At 60.1% G+C, this 17,118-nt stretch overlaps 1 protein-coding gene across 3 annotated transcripts; it reads left to right on the top strand.

Moving 5' to 3' along the window:
* Positions 1–653: 653 nt before the first annotated feature.
* ETS2 (ETS proto-oncogene 2, transcription factor) lies at positions 654–16,564 on the top strand. 3 transcript variants are annotated; one of them, XM_054700270.1, is made up of 10 exons: positions 654–669; positions 6,861–6,932; positions 9,015–9,126; positions 10,250–10,369; positions 10,564–10,764; positions 12,393–12,476; positions 13,349–13,573; positions 14,404–14,667; positions 15,973–16,091; positions 16,323–16,564. In XM_054700270.1, the coding sequence occupies exons 2-10, from the start codon at positions 6,861–6,863 to the stop codon at positions 16,536–16,538; spliced, it is 1,413 nt and encodes a 470-aa protein (XP_054556245.1). In that variant the 5' UTR covers positions 654–669; the 3' UTR covers positions 16,539–16,564. The 3 variants fall into 3 exon arrangements, with proteins under 3 accessions (XP_054556245.1, XP_037380836.1, XP_037380837.1); XM_037524939.2 differs by lacking the exon at positions 654–669 and adding an exon at positions 3,317–3,349; XM_037524940.2 differs by lacking the exon at positions 654–669 and adding an exon at positions 4,396–5,483.
* Positions 16,565–17,118: the final 554 nt, after the last annotated feature.

Raw genomic sequence — 17,118 nt, 5'->3', positions numbered from 1 at the left:
CGAGCTGGCCGGACGCTGCGAGCTGGCGGGGAGCCAAAATGGGGATCCCCTCCAAAGCCCACGTGTCTGGCTTTATCCCCACCTGGCTGCTGAACCCCACCCTCAGGTCCCAGCCACCTTCCCTTGGGTGGGGATGGGATGTGGAGTTCCCAGGGTCTTTGGCTTTGGCCTGGGGTGGGGGTGGAGTCCACAAAGCCTGCATGGAATGAGCTTTGGGACAGCCTTTTCCCCCTAACAACACCACTGGTTGTCTGTTGGGAAGTGGGGGCAGGGAGGGTCCTAAAACTTGACTTTATCAGGTCGTGGACGCCACACGCGTGAGTAGAAATGCTGCCACTGCACACCTCCCCGCCCCGCCCCCAGCATCGCCGCCAGGGAATGCTCAGAACACCACGCACGGAATGATTCCTACCTCAAAAAGCATTCTCTCCCCACCCCCGGCTGGCAGGGTTTCCAAAGTCTCAGTGATCTGTGTGATTTCTGCCATATTGGGGACTTCAACTTCACTTCTGCAAGAACAGGGACTAAGTCTTACTCCTCCTAGTCTGATCCGCAGCTGCTGCTGTTCGCTGAATGAATAAATGATCCACCCCGGACTCAATGACATCTATTTGGCTAGAAACCACCCCTGAGGTCGAGAACATGTTGACTGCTGATTTTCATTTCAAGGTAAACAGACATGTTTCTAAGGCGACATTTTCGCTGTTTTTTAGAAGGCTGACTCGGCGAGCTAATAACTTTTAATGATTACGTCTGGATTCTGGAGAACTCTATCTGCGTTTTGCTCTCTAGACATTCAATATTTACAGGTGTAGCTCGCTGCTCGCCCCCGCCCCCCCTCTCTTTAGGGGGACGTCAGAGTTGCTCCTGAGCGACCTGAGCTGAGCTGAGCGGGCCCTGGATGCCCCCCCACCCCCCGCCCCCTCCTGTCCTCCTGTGGACACCTTGACTTTTGATCTAGGAGCACAAAGGCTGTTCTTTTTTTTTTATTGGGTTTAATTTACTGTAAAACACGGTGTTCCCTGTGAATCAAGCCATAATAGTCAATGAATAATCAGAGGCTTCAGCGGGCAGTTTAAGTTCTGCTGCGTAACTAGGAAACCAACTAATAACAGGAAGGTAAAAAAAAAAAAAACCTTAGGCGTCCTGATCATGCCCCAGAAGCAGGATAAGCATTTTATCAGGAGCATGTGACGACCGGCAAATAGAGGGGGTCCACTGACTGCAGGGGCAGCTTGGAGGAGCCCCAGCCTGGCCTGGGGGAAGGGCAGCAAGGAGTGAAAGGCGCCCGGAGGGGGCCAGGAGCCCAGGCTGGGGGTGCCCTGCTTCCACTCCCAGGGTCCTCCCCACCTGTTCTCCAGCTCTGGCGGGGTCATTTTCCAGGATCTGGGTGATTCCTTTTCACGCCTATGGCATTTTTTTTTTTCCCAAAGGCTTTTTCCCCCAAGATGTTGCCAGAGGAAGAGTTTGGAAGTTGACACTCAATGGCCACTCTGAGCCTCCCTCTCCCTGTGTCCAGGCCCGGCATGTCCTTCCCACGTCTGCCTCCCGCCCCTCGCTCCCCACGGCCCAGGCCGCAGGTGCCGGTCACTGTCTTCTGCAGAGCAGGCGCAGCCCCCGTCTGACAAGGCAGCGGGTGCAGAAAAACCCTTGCTGGGAGCAGGTTGCCTCCCGCGCCCCCGCGCCCGCCTTGACAGCTCTGCTCTGATGTGTTGGAAACAGTCCCCGGGAGCCAAACCCCAGCCCGCACCAGCCCCTGGGGGAGAGACGCTTTTCCAAGGAGCGGGGTCCCCGAGCACCCCGTGCCTGAACCCCGACGGGCACTGGAGCAGGTGCGGTGGGGCCAGGCGGCCCCGCCTTGAGGCCAGAACTTGACAGGGGCCCGAGGAGGCCCGGGTGAGGCGCCTGGAGGAAAAGACCCGGTACCAGCCGCGAGTGCAGCCCCGATGAGTCAGAATTTTCTGTCGATTAAAAAAAAAAAAGTAGCATCCTCTTCGCGTCTCCATGGCAACGCACGATGGATCTGGATTCCACTTGCGAAGCGCCTTCCTGACCTATCTAGGGTTTCTCATCCCGGCTTGAACGTCCCCGCGGAAGCCACCGGGACCCCCAACCCGGACCCGCCGCCAGCCCCCCCGCCGCGCCCCGCCGGGGACCCGCGGGCGCCAGGGGTGAGGCCTGGAGACCCCGAGGTCCCGGGAACCATCAAGGTGCAACGACAGTGTCTCAGCCGTCCCGGTAACGCCAGATTTGGGGTTGCCATGGAAACCGGGAACCTTGGCAACGGGGAAGCGAGGCGGCTCCCCCCGCGCCGCCGCAGCCCCGGGTCGCCTCCAGCCGGGGTGTCTCACTCGGCGCCCGCCTTTCGGGAGCCAAATCTCCCCCGACCCCGCGGGGCTCGGCGGGAAACGCCACGCGTCTGGCCCCGGCCCGGGCGCGGCTGCGGCGACCGGGAGGCGGCGCGGGGCCCGCCGGGCGGGGTCGAGGCACGAGCTTCCGCCCCGCGCTCCCCGGGTTCGGTTCCCGGCCCCGCGGCCGCTCGCCCCGGGCCGCCCGCGCCCCGGCGGGGCCCGCAGCGCCCGCAGCGCCGAGGCCTCCAGGGGGACGGGGACGGGGACCGGCCGGGGCGGGGACCCCCGGTGACTCCCCGCGCCGCGGCCGCCTCGGGACGGAGCGACGAGGACCCCGAGTGCGCGGGGGGCCCGAGTAGGGGCCGCCCGCGCCCCTCACTGCCCGCGCCCCGCGCCCCCCGCTCCTCCCGCGGAGCCCGGACGGCGTCTGGGCGGTGGAGCCCGCGCGGGGCGCCGGGGCCCCCCAAGGAAAGGCCCCGGCCCGGCCCCGGGTCCCGAGCGGACGGCGAGGGCGGAGCCCAGGGGCGCTGCGCGGGCCCGACCGCCGGAAGGAGCCGCCCCAACCCGCCGCGCCGCGCCGCGCCCCGCCGGCCTCCCCGCGCCTCCCCCGCGCCTCCCCGCCGGCCTCCCCCGCCCCCCGCCTCCCGCCCCCCCCGCCCCGCCCCGCGCGCCCCGCGCTCTCCGCCCCCCGCCCCGCCCCGCCCGCGCCCCGCCCGCCCCTCCTCCCGGCTCCGCCCCCGGCCCCTGAAGAGCGCGAGGCGGAGGGGACAGGCCGGTTACTTCCTCCGGCGGCGGCGCGCAGCGCGGTGTCCCCCGGCCCTGCGCCCCGGCCTGCGCCCCGGCCAGCGCCCCAGCCAGCGCCCCCGCGCCCCAGCCAGCGCCCCCGCCCGGCCCAGCGCCCCCGCGCCCGCCCGGCCCCCGCGCCCCCGCCCGGCCGCCTCGCCCCCAGCGCGCCCGGAGGAGCCGGCCCGAGCGCCGCCGGCCGGGCCCCAGCCGCGGTAAGAGCGGGGTGCCGGGGGCGCGGGGGGCCGACGCCGGCGGGGGCGCGGGGCGCCCCGAGGTCGGGGCGGCGGCGCCTCCGGGTTCGGGGTCTCGGCCCGGGGCGCGGGCGCCGGCGGGCGGGCGGGGGAGGCGCGGGCGCCGGCGGGCGGGGGCGCGCGGACCTGGTCCCGGCCGGGCGAACTTGGGCCGCGCCGGGGGTCCCCGAGCCGGCCGCTCGGGCGGGGCGCGCCGACGGGTCGCACTTGCCGTGGGCCCGGCCTGGGGGCCCCGGGTTCGCGGAGGGACGGGGGCCGGCGCGCCCGGCCGCGCGGGGGGCTGACCGGCGCGCGCCGGGCCTGCGGGGATCGGGGCGCCCGGCACGCCGGGGGGCTGCGGCGCCGGGTCACCTGCCGGGCCGGGGCTGCGGCGGGGGCGGCGGGCGCGGGGGGCTGAGCCGGGGGCGCCCGCGCGCCCCGGCGCTCTGGCGAGACCCCTGCTGGCGCCCCGAGAGTCTGGACCCGGGTCTTGCCGGCGAGCACGGGGAGCCGTGGGAACGGGGCGCCCCTGGCGCGCGCGTCCTGAAGGCTCTGGGCGGGCGGCGGCGGGCGCTTTCCTGCCGCAGCGCAGGGGCCTCCCGGGCGCGGGCCCGTGTCCGCTCCCAGCAGCCCGGAGAGGCGCTGGCGCGGGGCGGATTTAGAAAGCCGGGGCGCGAGCCGGCCCCTTGGAGATAAGGGGGTTCTACTGTAATTCCGAGGAGGGGACGGCGTGCGCTCCGCGCGGGGGAGGCGCCCGCACCTCAGCTGCCAGCCCACGCCGCGCGATCGGGGAGATAAAGCTCCAAGTTAAGCTTTATTAAAATTCGGGGCGCTCTCGGCGCACCACATCCAGCACCCCGCGAGGAGGTGTTCCAACTCTCGTGTCTGGGATCAGTCATTTCTCTCTCCAAAGTGATAACTTGAAAAGGGGCGGCAAACCAGACCCCCCAGGTGCCCCCGGGGCTGCGCGGGGATCTCCGTATGGGCGCGGACCCGAGGCCCGTGCGCAGAGGCCGTGCCTTGCTCGGGAAGAGCCCGCCGGCCGCGAGTCCTGGCTCTAAAATGCTGCCCTTTCGCTGCTGCGCCTGCCCCCCCTTTTTTGTCCAATCGACGGGGAAACACCCAGAGGCCCCGCATTTGAGCCTGGTTTACGCGGCGCAGCCTGGCCTGCCCTCCACCTTCACAGGCCGCGGGGAGTCGAATGCGGGAACTTAAATTTGATTAGCTGGGAGCCTGCCTGAAACCACGGTGCAGCGCTTTGATTCTCCTTGGTTCTTACAAAACTCATTAAAAGCTGGACAACAAAAGAATTCTGCTCTGTAGCTAGTAATTACAGCTCCTGATGTGGGAGTGGTGGACGGCCTTTGCCTGGTATCTGTGCACCGAAATCAGGCCGAGCTTATCCGTCTCCCTCCACGCTGAAAACCCTGCCAGGCTGAACTATCTAGAACCCAGCAGCAGGTCGTCTCCAAACCAGATCCCCCCTAAAGAAAAGAGCTTTCCTTTAGGGTTCCAGGTGGCTAATTGGCAACAGGCAAGATGTCTTTACACTCCGGTCTTCTGTTTGTGGCGTGTTCATGTAACCCACGGGTAACAGGACTTGGTGCACCAAGTAAATGATGCACAGAGGGCCCTGGCCTCTGGGTGACGTGGGGGAAGCCGCCTCCCCTTCAGGTTATCCTGGCGCTCCAGGAGCTCAGGATTTAGGGCTCCACATTCAGCTGGGATTTGGCACTCCCTGGGGTGGGGGTTGTTAGCTGTGACCCTTGGCAAGTTACTAGAGGTCCATGTTGCCTCACTGTACGATGATGGTGGGACCTGCGCTCCCAGGGGAGTCGAAGGGGGGAGGTAAGCCTCCCTCTTGGCCCTTCATGAGTAGGGTTCTGTCCCAGCGCCCTCTGAGGCAGTGAAGATCCAGTCTTGAGCACCTGTGGATGGTGTGATAAGGTAGATGGTGCGCACATGTGGGGGGCCCAGGGCACCCCTTTTTGCCCTGGGGCCCCAGGACTGTTATTTCTCTCCAGCCTCTCTGGCCTCTCTGGCACCATGATAACTACCAGCACCCAGGGCTCTAACAGCCTCTCACCTCTTGCCAAGGCTCCTCCCACTCCAGCAGGTGTGTGTGTGTGTGTGTGTGTGTGTGTGTGCGCGTGCGCGCGCAGCTAAGCCATACTATTGATCAGAACAAGAAAACATGACACAATCCCAAATTAACCAGTTTTGGGGAGATGCTTCACCACCTCCATCAGCTCTGCCACTCACTTGGCACAGGTCGCTGCAAGTTAGGGGCGCTTTGAATGAACAGGTGGCCACTTGGAGGACACCCCCCCCCCCAAGCTTCCTTACAGGCCTTCACCGGGGCCACAAAGCTGCCTCCGGATGGGGGTGAGAGGTGAGGGGGTGGGAGGCTGCCTCCTGGAGGTGGTGTGAAGGTCATTCTCATCCCTGCTCACCCACCTTATTTGAAAATGAGTTTGAGTCTGTTTTTTTTTTAAATCTGATCCCAGCCATTATCACTAGGTGCTTTTTTCACTTGTTAATATGTAACTTAGCAGGAAATAGTGACACTTGAGAGGCCCAAGTCTCCCATCCATGGCAGCCCTGTCCAGCCAGAGGCCGCACATGTAACTGCGAATTTCCCAGACACCTTAGATAGACGACAAGGAGGGTGATCTCTGTGTATCTCAAGCGAGCACATCCAGAACGTCGGGGAAGTCAGCGCTGAGATACCGTCCCTGAGACCCGCTAGGCACATCTGGTGCCACCCTGGCCGAGCGCTCAGCCCCACAGGTGGCTGCGGGCCACCACCCTGGCCGGTGCAGTTGGAGTTCAAGCCCAGACTTGGTCAAGGCCAGCGGAGAAATGCACAGCTGAGCCACACGCAGCACCAGCGAGGGGTCTGGGGCTCACCGGGGACCTGGGTTAAACCAGGGGTGGTCTGAAACAGTGGCTGCGTTCTCTCCTTGCGGGGTGTGCACTTCCTGGCGGTATGTCCTGGGAAGGGGGCCTGGCTCCTTCCAGCCTGCTTTCCTGGATCCCCACCCGCTGGGAGGACCCAAAGGAGGCCAGTTACTAGGGCAGCTGGCCTGGCCTCCCAGAGTCCCCCAGGCCCAAGCCCTGAGCATACTGTGGAAATGGCCTTGAAAAGCAGCCTCCCAGCCCCTACCCCACTGGTCTGCCAGAGACTCAGGCCCCCTGGTTCTGCTCCCCCCACCCCAGACTCCCCTGACCAGTCAGCCCAAAGTGACTCCAGTGACTTTCTCCTCCAGCCTCCACCTAAGTGGAATTCTGTGGGGAATTGGCATTATTATTTAATTACTTCAATGGCAGGCCCTTTGTGGAAAAGGTCTTTTCAATAAGAATTCCTGGCATTCTAGCCAAGAGGCTGGAGAACCTGACCCCACCAGCTGCGGAGGGGAAACCTGAAATGTACGTGCTTTGAAATGTTGCCTCTTTGACTCTCCCTCTCTTTTTCTTCTTTTCCTTCTTTAAGATGAATGACTTTGGGATGAAGAACATGGACCAGGTGGCTCCTGTGTCCAGCGTGTACAGAGGGACACTCAAGGTGAGTGTATGAGTCGGATTTTTTTTTCCCCCTGGAGAATTCAGTCTGGGACGAACTGGAGAGCCTGGTCTGGAAGGCTGAGTCCAACGCTGGTGTTTTAATCTACTGCCCCGGGGACTCTGGCCTCTCCCGCATCTCTCTGGGCCTCCGGTGCTCACTCTACCTGCCCAAGAGCGGAAACCCCTTCATTTGCAGATCAGGGGACCTGGGTAGCTTATTTCTGAGGCTCCTTGCAGGTGAAGAATCCTCTGATTCTCAACAGACCAGAGCTGAGGCGCTGTTTCCCAGCATCTCAGGGGAGAAATGAAATGAAAGCGCTTAGAGAGCAAACGGGACCAGCTGCTGCTGCTCCCTTATCCCGAGGAGCTGTGCCCGTCAACATAGGCAGCGCCCCACATCTACACGGGTAAACCAAAAACCAGATCAACAAGGACAGAACCCTCCCCGCCCTGCTACAGAAACGTCCGGGTAGCTTCCTGTCCTTTCTGTCCACCCCGCTGGGGATCCTCTTTGCAGCTGCACTAATGGCTTCCCAGGGCCTCCGGGAGGTGATGGTGAAGCAGGTCATTGGTCAGCCTCCCCTGACCAGTCAGCCCAAAGTGGGTGGCCTGGGGTCACCTAGGAGAGTAGCTCCAGGCTGGCCCAATGTCTTACTCGATTTGGTCAGGCAAAGTCCACGGCAGAAACTATACAGGAAGTCAGCGTGCTGTGTTTGAAACCACACCCCTAGAAAGAGGCATTCTAATGTACATCACGAGAATTGGGTGATGCTTAGGCCTCCTCTGGATTTGGAGGGAAACCCTCATTGCTAACTAGAGTGACGTGCTGAAATGTGCACTGCCAATTTGTGCCTTTTGGCTCCTGATTTAAAAGGCCAAAAAAACCCACAAAACTCCAGCTGGGATAGGACAGGCATCCCTTGGTCCCCTGGGTGATGCGAGCGGGAGCTGTGGAAATCTACAGGTCACGGCACCCCATTAGCCCTGCCGTGCCGCAGGCTGTGGATCTGGGCGAGTGTTCCAGGCCTGGCTAGTTCCCTGGTGGGCCTTGCGCAGCTGGACGGCCTTGGCACGGGCCGGGCTCAGGTGTCCACTGGGTCCCACAGACCAGCCCTCCCTCACTGTGGCCTCCTGCATTGTTCTGCGTGTCTAAAAGGAAGCACTCACGCTGATTTTATTTGCAAATGTGTTACACATTTTTTTTTTAATTGATGACTCAACTGAATCGTTCATTACATCACAGGCATGCTATTTCCAGCTTAGGTTGGGAAAAAAGAGAACTTCTCTTCCATTTGTTTCTCCTACAAGTTAAGCGGCAGTAAATCAGGACATTATCTGTTGCCTAAGACCCAGGCTCCCTGTTTCTTCCAGAAATGTCAGCTGAGCCTGTCAGAAATTGGCAGGGTGAGGTTCCAACTCTCCGTGTCTGTCGCCCCTAAACTGTAGACAGTTTAACACAAAATCCTGCTTCCTGGAAGCGTTCCCCGAGCCTCACATCCGCGGGGGTTCTTGTCAGTGTGCTCTTTTAGCAAATAAAACTTGAAGGCACGTCTTACATGGATCCTTGCTCCCGCCCCATGGACGTGACGCGGAGAAAGCTCTAGAATCAGGTCAGGTGTCCCGCGGTAAACGTCTCAGAACGCCACCACAGACCCCTGACTTCCTCGCTTGGTTTCCAGTCGTCGTAACTGCAGTGAGCTAAAACCGCCTCTTCGGGAGTCGTTTTCCTTAGACACACGCGACCCGACTAAATTTCTCCCCTGTGTGGCAGCCAGGCCGGCGTTGGTCCTGGTGTCCTCTCAGGCCTGCCCAGCCTGCTCTTCTAAGCTGCCCTTCGCTTAGGGCTGTTTACTCAATTGCTTGAAAATAAATTCCCAGTCGTTCTGATTCTGTGATGTTGAGAGAAGTGAGGAAAATAGAGTCCCCCGGTCCCATCTCAGAAGTCCGTCTATCCAGGGTCCTGCCTGACCAAGTCCATGGTTGGCTCTGGACTCAGCAGGTTAATAGGGATTTAAGGTCCCCCACCCCCCTTTTCAGGTCACTGAATGCGTCTGCTAAGTTCCCTTTTCTGCCCGTTCTGCAGCGCCAGCCGGCGTTTGACACCTTCGACGGGTCTCTGTTTGCTGTGTTCCCGTCCCTAAATGAAGAGCAGACGCTCCAAGAAGTGCCCACAGGCTTGGACTCCATTTCTCACGGTAATTTGTTCCCCAGACCTGACAGACTCTGCGGGATCCCCGCGCTCCAGTCCAGACAGCGGGGGCTGCTCGCTGTCAGCCGTGCCGGCTGGGGTCCTGAGTCTTTGTGATAAAGACTCCGCTAGGGAAGCAGGACCTCCCTGGGGAGAAGACAGCTTTCCTGTTTCATGAGCTTGATGATTCTGGTGTCAGACGCACCCCCAGTGGGGGCGAGCACCCTGCTGTCAGCAGCCCGCGGAAAAACCACAGCGGTTTCCATCAGGGGGTTTTCAACCCCGCAGCGAGCCCCAGCCTCACTTCCCAGGTCCGCTCTGCAAGGCAGACCAGTGGACATTAAAATGCACCCCAGGTCTTCATTTGGTAGGTCCCTCCCCCTGGCCCGCCCAAGTTTTGGAAGGTCAGATTATTCTAGTTGTTACCCGTCTGTGTTTATTTCTGTGGTTCTCAGTGTCGTCGTCTATTGTTTTTAAAAGAACTAGCACATCAGATAATGTCTCTGCCACTGATGTGATCGAGCTGTTAGTTGGAAATGTTCCAGAGGTTACTTTCTTATTTAAAGAAGGTGCTAGAAAGTACAGAAAATTGGTAAAAACACACAGGCTCACGTGAGCTTCTGATCAGGTGCTGGTCATTTACCATTCTCCACATTGCACTGGGAACCCAGAGAAGATGCCTTTCAATAAAGATAGAAGGTGTGGACTGGCCTGCTGTAGGTACCGTGCGTGCCTACTACGTGCACACAAGTTCCCTGGCTGCGGCTTTCAGGAAGCGCCTCCAGATTAGGCACTTACAGTCCTGTAGCCTTTGACCAACAACCCTGCGATTTCTTGCGTCGTCTAAGAGGTTTAACTAGATTATGTAAACATTTTACCCAGGCGCAGCTGCGTTAGGAACCTTTACAAAATAAAGTAAAACCTGAGTTTTCTTTTAGATGCTTCAGCGTCGTTGTACGCGGTGTAGTGGCTTCTCAGTTCAGTCCAGAGTTGTAGTTAATAGCTGTTCTCTTAAGGAATCTTGCCCAGCTTTGCGATCAAAATCATTCTTCCCTGGAAACTCAGATTCTTCCCCAAAACTCTCCCTCTGACATGGCCTGAGCCCTAGCGTCCCGGGTCTTCCCTTGCAGACTCCACCAACTGCGAGCTGCCCCTGCTCACCCCCTGCAGCAAGGCCGTGATGAGTCAGGCCCTAAAAGCTACCTTCAGTGGCTTCAAAAAGGAGCAGCGCCGCCTTGGCATTCCCAAGAGTAAGTGTTCCTCGCTGCCTCTGAGCCTGCATGATGGGGGGGGGGGAGGGAGGCGGAGGGAGCAGCTGGGCATCTGGCTCTCCCGCGGGCCCGGGGTGCCCTCCCCACTCGTGGGTCAGCGGGCAGTGCCAGTACGCTGGTCTCACCGCCCCCACCTGCTGTCTTCCCCGTGCCCGCCCCCCTCCCTCCCGCAGACCCCTGGCTGTGGACCGAGCAGCAGGTGTGCCAGTGGCTTCTCTGGGCCACCAACGAGTTCAGTCTGGTGAACGTCAACATCCAGAGGTTCGGGATGAATGGCCAGGTGCTGTGTGACCTCGGCAAGGAGCGCTTCCTGGAGCTGGCGCCGGACTTTGTGGGCGACATTCTCTGGGAGCATCTTGAGCAGATGATCAAAGGTACCCGCTGAGGACATGTGGGGTCGGTGCTCTAGGCCCGTGGTCACCTTCCACATGACCCGGGACACGCGGCCCAGCAGGACACACGGACCGTCGGGGCGGTGGTGATGGTGGAGTGGGACTCCACGCTCGTATGTGTGTGTGCCCGCGTGCGTATGTGTGTGCGGGTGTGGCGCGTGTGTGCGCTGGTGAGGATGGCCGCAGGCAGCAGCTGAAGTCACTAGCTCAGCGGCCCAAGGACATTCACCAGAGGCCGAGCGTCCTGGCCAGGCTGTGGCGCAGCAGGACCCTGCGGAGCCAGAGGCACCTGGAGTCTTGGCTCTCACGGACCCCACGAGGGTGCTGACCCGCTGGGCTCCAACAAGAACGGGGGCGGGACACGTTGTTGCGCAAAGGGAGAAGTAGCCAGTCTGTACTTACACACTGATTTTTCTATAAAAACTGCCATTGAGCAAAAGAGCTCTCATCATGTGGAGACCTGGTCTCGGTATTTAGACTTTAAAAAGTCTCAGTGTTAAAAATGTTGAGCCAACAGAGAAATAATTAGAGTGAAGGTAAAAATATATAGGAAAATTGGTCTGGTAATAGAGTGCAGGGAAATAGGCCTCATTTAATTGATTTCAAACACCGAGTGTCAGTGTCTCTTACAGACGGAACCTCACCAAGCTCTTAGAATTCAGCCAGCAGCTTTTTTATTTAGGTTCCTAAAGGCCAGGGAAACTTGCTTATGAAACCCCCAGTGTCCTCGACTTGACCAGGCTAATCCGAGAAGTCTCCAGTGCTTCGGTGACTGATTTGGGTGTGAGTCCCGGGTCTGGATCCCGGGGAGTAGGTGTGGGCTGTTTTGGGGGCACGTAGCTCACCCAGAGGGCCAGTCTTTCCCCTCAAAGTTCCTGGGCACTCGTGTCCCCCTTCAGACTCCCCACACCCTGGAGGAACGTTCTGTTCGGAGCGTAAGCCTCCGGGGCAGGGACTGTCCATCTCACTGACCCGCTGTTTCCCCGGGCCCCACACAGGAGGCACTTTGTGAATATTTGGTTATTTGTTGACTGCGTGGATGAATACACAATCTGGATCTCTGAGATTACGCAACGAAAAGCTTGGCTTTGCCCGTAACAGCTTTCATTTTGGAAAACATGCTAGTTATTACAAAAATGTGCTGGTGTCTCTAGTTTTTTAAGACGACCTGGTGGCATGGAATACACCAATTAAAAGTGAAATGCTAAATGGCTTGAAAGCTAGTTGCTCGGAAATAACTGCCTAAATTCTGAAAGTTGGGGCCCCCCTGATGGCGCAAGGGGTTAAGTCTCAGCACTGTGAAGCTGTCCACAGCCACTGCAGCACGAATTCCATCCCCGGCCCGGGAGCAACCCACATGGCGCAGCAGACCTCTCCTGTCTCCCCGCTGCTCCCCTCAGCAGTGTATTTCAGTCAGTCTGCCTGTTCTGCTCCCCACTCTGTCTCTGGTGAATCCTCTCACCCCCCGCATCTCTGGCCTGTGCCCCAGCTCTTGTGTGAATAAATGGACGAATCTTTTAAAAAAAAAAAAAAAAAAAATTCTGAAAGTAACACCCTTGTGTAGTTTTAACCTCGATTTGCAGCTTATGTGTCCTGTGTCTGTTTTTCAGAAAACCAAGAAAAGACAGAAGCTCAGTACGAAGAAAATTCCCACCTCAACTCAGTTCCCCATTGGATTAATAGCAATTCACTAGGTTAGTCCTGTTGATCTGCCATGAAGTTTACTTCTGTGTCTTGCTGTTGGATTTACTAAGGTTGAAGCCACGTCTAGGCTCTTGGGGCCCCACCCTGGCTGCTGCCATGCGCCTGGTGTGCCCCCCGGGGCCGTGTGGCGCACCGGACCCAAAAGCCTTGGGATGAAACAATGTGAACACTCCCCCTTGAGGGGGCCCGGGGACAGGATGAAACAAGCTGTGCTCAGATCTGGTGCAGCAGTTGGCGGTGGCGCAGGCAGTGTGTGGAAAGCAATGCTCCATTTTCTCTGACTGGAGTCCCAAGCAAGAGAACCGTGGAGTGGGTTACGGGGGTCCCCAGCCCTGCGGGAGGGCTGACTGGAGCTGCTCCGGGAGTCACATGCTGGCGGCAAGTCACTTCATCCCAGCCCCACGTCCTGGGACGTAGAGAGCGCGGGGGACCCTCATCCCGAGGGTCACAGGAGAGCCGCAGAAGTGCGAACGCTGAGATGTTGTGTCCTGGGTCCCGCGCCTGCTGCCACTTTGGAAAGGGGCTGACAGGGCAGGCGAATGGTTAGAGAGAAAGAGGACTCGGTGGGCACCCTGCCTACCACGCCCACACTTCCACTGGCGTTTCTGGAGGGTGGCAGGCGGAGCACGTGCAAAACTGGCGGGAGGGCACGAGGGTCTGTGGGGTCCATGAGTCCCGCGTCTCTTAATGGCGTTTCAGTCAAAGATGCAGTACACTGCACCCCAGACCATCCAGGGGTGTGTGTGGTTACACCCTGAGGCACCACACAGGCAGCTGGCCGCCGGCACGCTGCTGGGGCACAGCCCCCCGCGAGGACACACGACCCGCCTGACAGCTCTGCGGTCTCATGGTTGACTTGCAGGTTTTGGCGTGGAGCAGGCCCCGTACGGGATGCAGGCGCAGAGTTACCCCAAAGGCAGCCTACTGGACAACATGTGTCCTTCCTCGGGGGCACCCCGTGCACTCGGTTCTGAGCAGGAGTTTCAGGGGTTCCCCAAGTCTCGGCTCAACACCGTCAGTGTCAACTACTGCCCCGTCAGCCAGGACTTCCCGGGCGGCAGTTTGAATCTGCTCACCAACGGCTCTGGTAAGACCCCGGTTCCCCACAAGGCTGGAGGCTCAAATCCGGGAGCCGCTTGTCAGACAGGCACAAGCTGCTCAGTGTGCCCGAGTTCAGCCATTGGGGTGGGGGTGTCGAGGTGCTGGGCGATCTTCCTTGTAGTTTCAGGCTCTGGTCTGGGCACTGAGGGTGTTGCGTCAGCCAGACATAGTCACTGCACTTGAGGCTAGAGTCTTCCGCCCAGTGGAAAATTTGGGAAGACAAGGTAGGAATGTGGCAGATTTCTTTTTATGAAATCTGTCATACCATACATAAATCTTAGGCTGTACAACTGGTAGGATTTTCCCATGTATATAATGTGGAACAGCCATCCAGATGGAGAGAGAAGTTCCCAGCGCCCAGGAAGGCTTCTTCATACCCAATCCAGTCAGTGGTATCCCCACCTCAAGAGGAAACCATTGTCCTCACTTCACTTCCATCATAGTTTTTCTTCTTGAACTGGAGATCCCTGGAATCAAACCACGTGTGTTCTTTGTATTTGTCTTTGCCTGGTCATTATGTCCGAGGTCTATCCACGTGGTTGGAAGTGGTGGCCATTTTTACTTTTTCACCGCTGTATAGTACTTCATTCTGCAAAGCCCCACAATCACATTGACTTATCTGACCTACCATTGATGGAAGACGTGGCTGATCATGAGGAATAAGCATTATGTAGTCTGAGGGAGGCGGCAACAGCTGGGAAGCCAGTTAGCTGGGGATGGTAGGTGGTGACACGGCCACCAATCCCACACCACTTCGAGGTTACTTATACCACCGCCCTGGAGGAGTCAAAGGCTGTTCTTGGTTGTGTTTTCCAGGGAAGCCCAGAGACCATGACTCGCCCGAGAACGGCCCGGACAGCTTCGAGAGCTCGGACTCCCTGCTGCAGTCCTGGAACAGCCAGTCCTCTCTGCTGGACGTGCAGCGAGTGCCTTCCTTCGAGAGCTTCGAGGACGACTGCAGCCAGTCCCTGTGCCTCAGCAAGCCGACCATGTCTTTCAAGGATTACATCCAGGAGCGGAGCGACCCGGTAGAGCAAGGCAAACCAGTTATACCTGCGGCCGTGCTGGCTGGCTTCACAGGTGAGTGTGCCATCTGGGGCCCATACCCTCCCTGCCTACCGCAGTGCCGGGTCTAGCAGGGTGTTTCTAGCCCGAGCGCGTTGGTGTTCATGCCCCACATTTTATATGTGGAGTGTAAGCCTGAATCCCAGCTCCTCGTACCCCCAAATTCCAAAAAGGCCAGCACGGGGCAGAGAGCTTGGCAGGCAGCATGGGCGCAGAGCCGGGGCTGGGTGAAAGCCCACAGGCCTCTTGCTCACCTGGGATGCGCCTGTCCTTTCTGCAGAGGAGGAGGGACAGGGAGGCGTGGAGTCCTTCGCGCTGACTCACCCCTCCAGGAATTTCAAAGAATGTAAACTGCTCTGGGTGGGACAGCAGGGCCAGGCTCCAGTTACGGGGGCTGTTTACCTTTTCGTGCTTCCCAAATCCATCTTATTTTAAAGGTTAGGGCCAGAGCTATTCTGGGCACGGGACAAATATTAAGTCTGTTTTTAGAGCCAGATATGTCCAATACTTGAGTGAAAATACCAAGTTTGGGTTTTTTCCCCATTGCTTCATGTGTCCTTAGATGTGTGTTTGTTGCATATTTTGACCATATGGAGCCACCGTGGATAGAAAAACACCTACCTAAAAGCCCAGGAGGTTAAAATAAGAGTACAGACACATCTGCTTTTCACCGTTGTACAAAACAGCCACATAACCGTATTAAAATCCACCTAGTCTGTGAAGTCAGTGGTAGTTTTCAGCGGCGGGGAGTCGGCGCTGACCGTTCAGCAGCCTTGCTGCCCGGAGGCCTGGGGGTACGGGCCCATTTTGCAGAAGGGGAGCCGTGGGCCTACGGAGCTCTGCCTGTCTGGGCCCCATCTCCCGCCAGGCGCCTCTTGATTCGACAGCCCCGGGGCGCTGCCCTCACAGGGGGCGGCTCTCCCTGCTGATGGAGGAGGGGGTGCGGATCCCTTGCCCAGCGCGCCCTCACCTGTCAGGCACCGAGGCCTTGGGTCTGCAGGCTGCTGAGCTTATGCACTGGGCAGGACCTCCCTGGCCGGATGCCACAGATGCCTCGCGGTGGGCTGGAATGCCCTCCCCACCCCGCCCGACCCACTGGGTGTTTCTAGAAATAAACCTTGAAAGTTATTACATAAGGCGCAATTAAACCGGGCGAGGGATTTGGATGCCAGGAGTTGGTGGCCCTGTTTTCGTCCAGGAGGACGGCACCAGCAGTCAAAGGCGGTGGCCTCCCTCCAGGATGAAGACACGGGGGCGAGGGCCTCGTGTTCGGGGCTGGCCGGCCCCAGAGTCCCGGGTCTGACCGCCCCTGTCCCGCAGGCAGCGGCCCCATCCAGCTGTGGCAGTTCCTCCTGGAGCTGCTGTCCGACAAGTCGTGCCAGTCCTTCATCAGCTGGACCGGCGACGGGTGGGAGTTCAAGCTCGCGGACCCCGACGAGGTACGGTGACGCCCGGGGACGTGGGGGGGCGGGAGGGGACGGGGGGGGGACGTAGGGGGGGAATGCGGGGCCCTTGCGCTGTCTCAGGACCCCCAATGCTGGGCCCTCCGCGCCCCGGGGGTTTTGCCTCGGACGGCGGGCCGCGGGTGGGGTGGGGTGGGGCGCGTCCCCCCCGGGCAGGCGGGGTGGGGGTCCCCGCCGAGCCCCCCTCGAGCCCCGTCCTGCGCGCAGGTGGCCCGGCGCTGGGGCCGGCGGAAGAACAAGCCCAAGATGAACTACGAGAAGCTGAGCCGCGGGCTGCGCTACTACTACGACAAGAACATCATCCACAAGACGTCGGGCAAGCGCTACGTGTACCGGTTCGTGTGCGACCTGCAGAACCTGCTGGGCTTCACGCCCGAGGAGCTGCACGCCATCCTGGGCGTCCAGCCGGACACGGAGGACTGAGCGGGCCCGGCCCGAACGACCGCCCCGGCACCGGGGGCGGGTCCGCGCCCGCGAGCGGCCCGACGGGGCCTGTTTCCTCGGAACCGCGGTTCTGCGCCGAGCGGCCCGGCGGCCCTGGACGCCGCCGGCGGGGCGCGCTGTCCGGGCCGTCCGCGGGAGCAGCCGGGGCCGGGCCGGGCCGGGCCGGCGGGGCCTCTGGAGCAGGCGGCGGGCGCGCGCTCTTGATCTGTTTTGTTTTGCTTTTCGGTCCGTGTCGTCGTCTCCGCCTCTGGCCGCCGGGACGGGAGAGGCCGGAGCCGCGTCCTGCCGGAGGGGGCGGCCCGGGCCCCGAGCGCCGCCGCAGGGTCTGTACATACGTGGTCGTGCTCGCGGCGCTGTGCTCGGAATCCGCTCGCGGCCCTATTTGACAGACACTGTACATTGTAATTTAAAGTCACTCTAACTGTGGGGCCAGGGCGGGCCTGCGGGGAGCCCACCTGCCGCCGGGGCCGAGAGGCGCGTCCTGACGCCCAGCCTGCCTGCAGGGGAGGCCTGCTTGGGTTTGGTTTTGCCCGGGTTATTAGCTGGCAAGAACTTTGTA

The sequence above is a fragment of the Talpa occidentalis genome, unplaced genomic scaffold, assembly GCF_014898055.3.
Source record: "Talpa occidentalis isolate TD23 unplaced genomic scaffold, MPIMG_talOcc4v2.1 talOcc4.4, whole genome shotgun sequence".
In the NCBI taxonomy this organism is placed as follows: domain Eukaryota; kingdom Metazoa; phylum Chordata; class Mammalia; order Eulipotyphla; family Talpidae; genus Talpa; species Talpa occidentalis.
The sequence above is the reverse complement of the archived record's forward strand: the minus strand, read 5'-3'. Positions and strand labels throughout refer to the sequence as shown.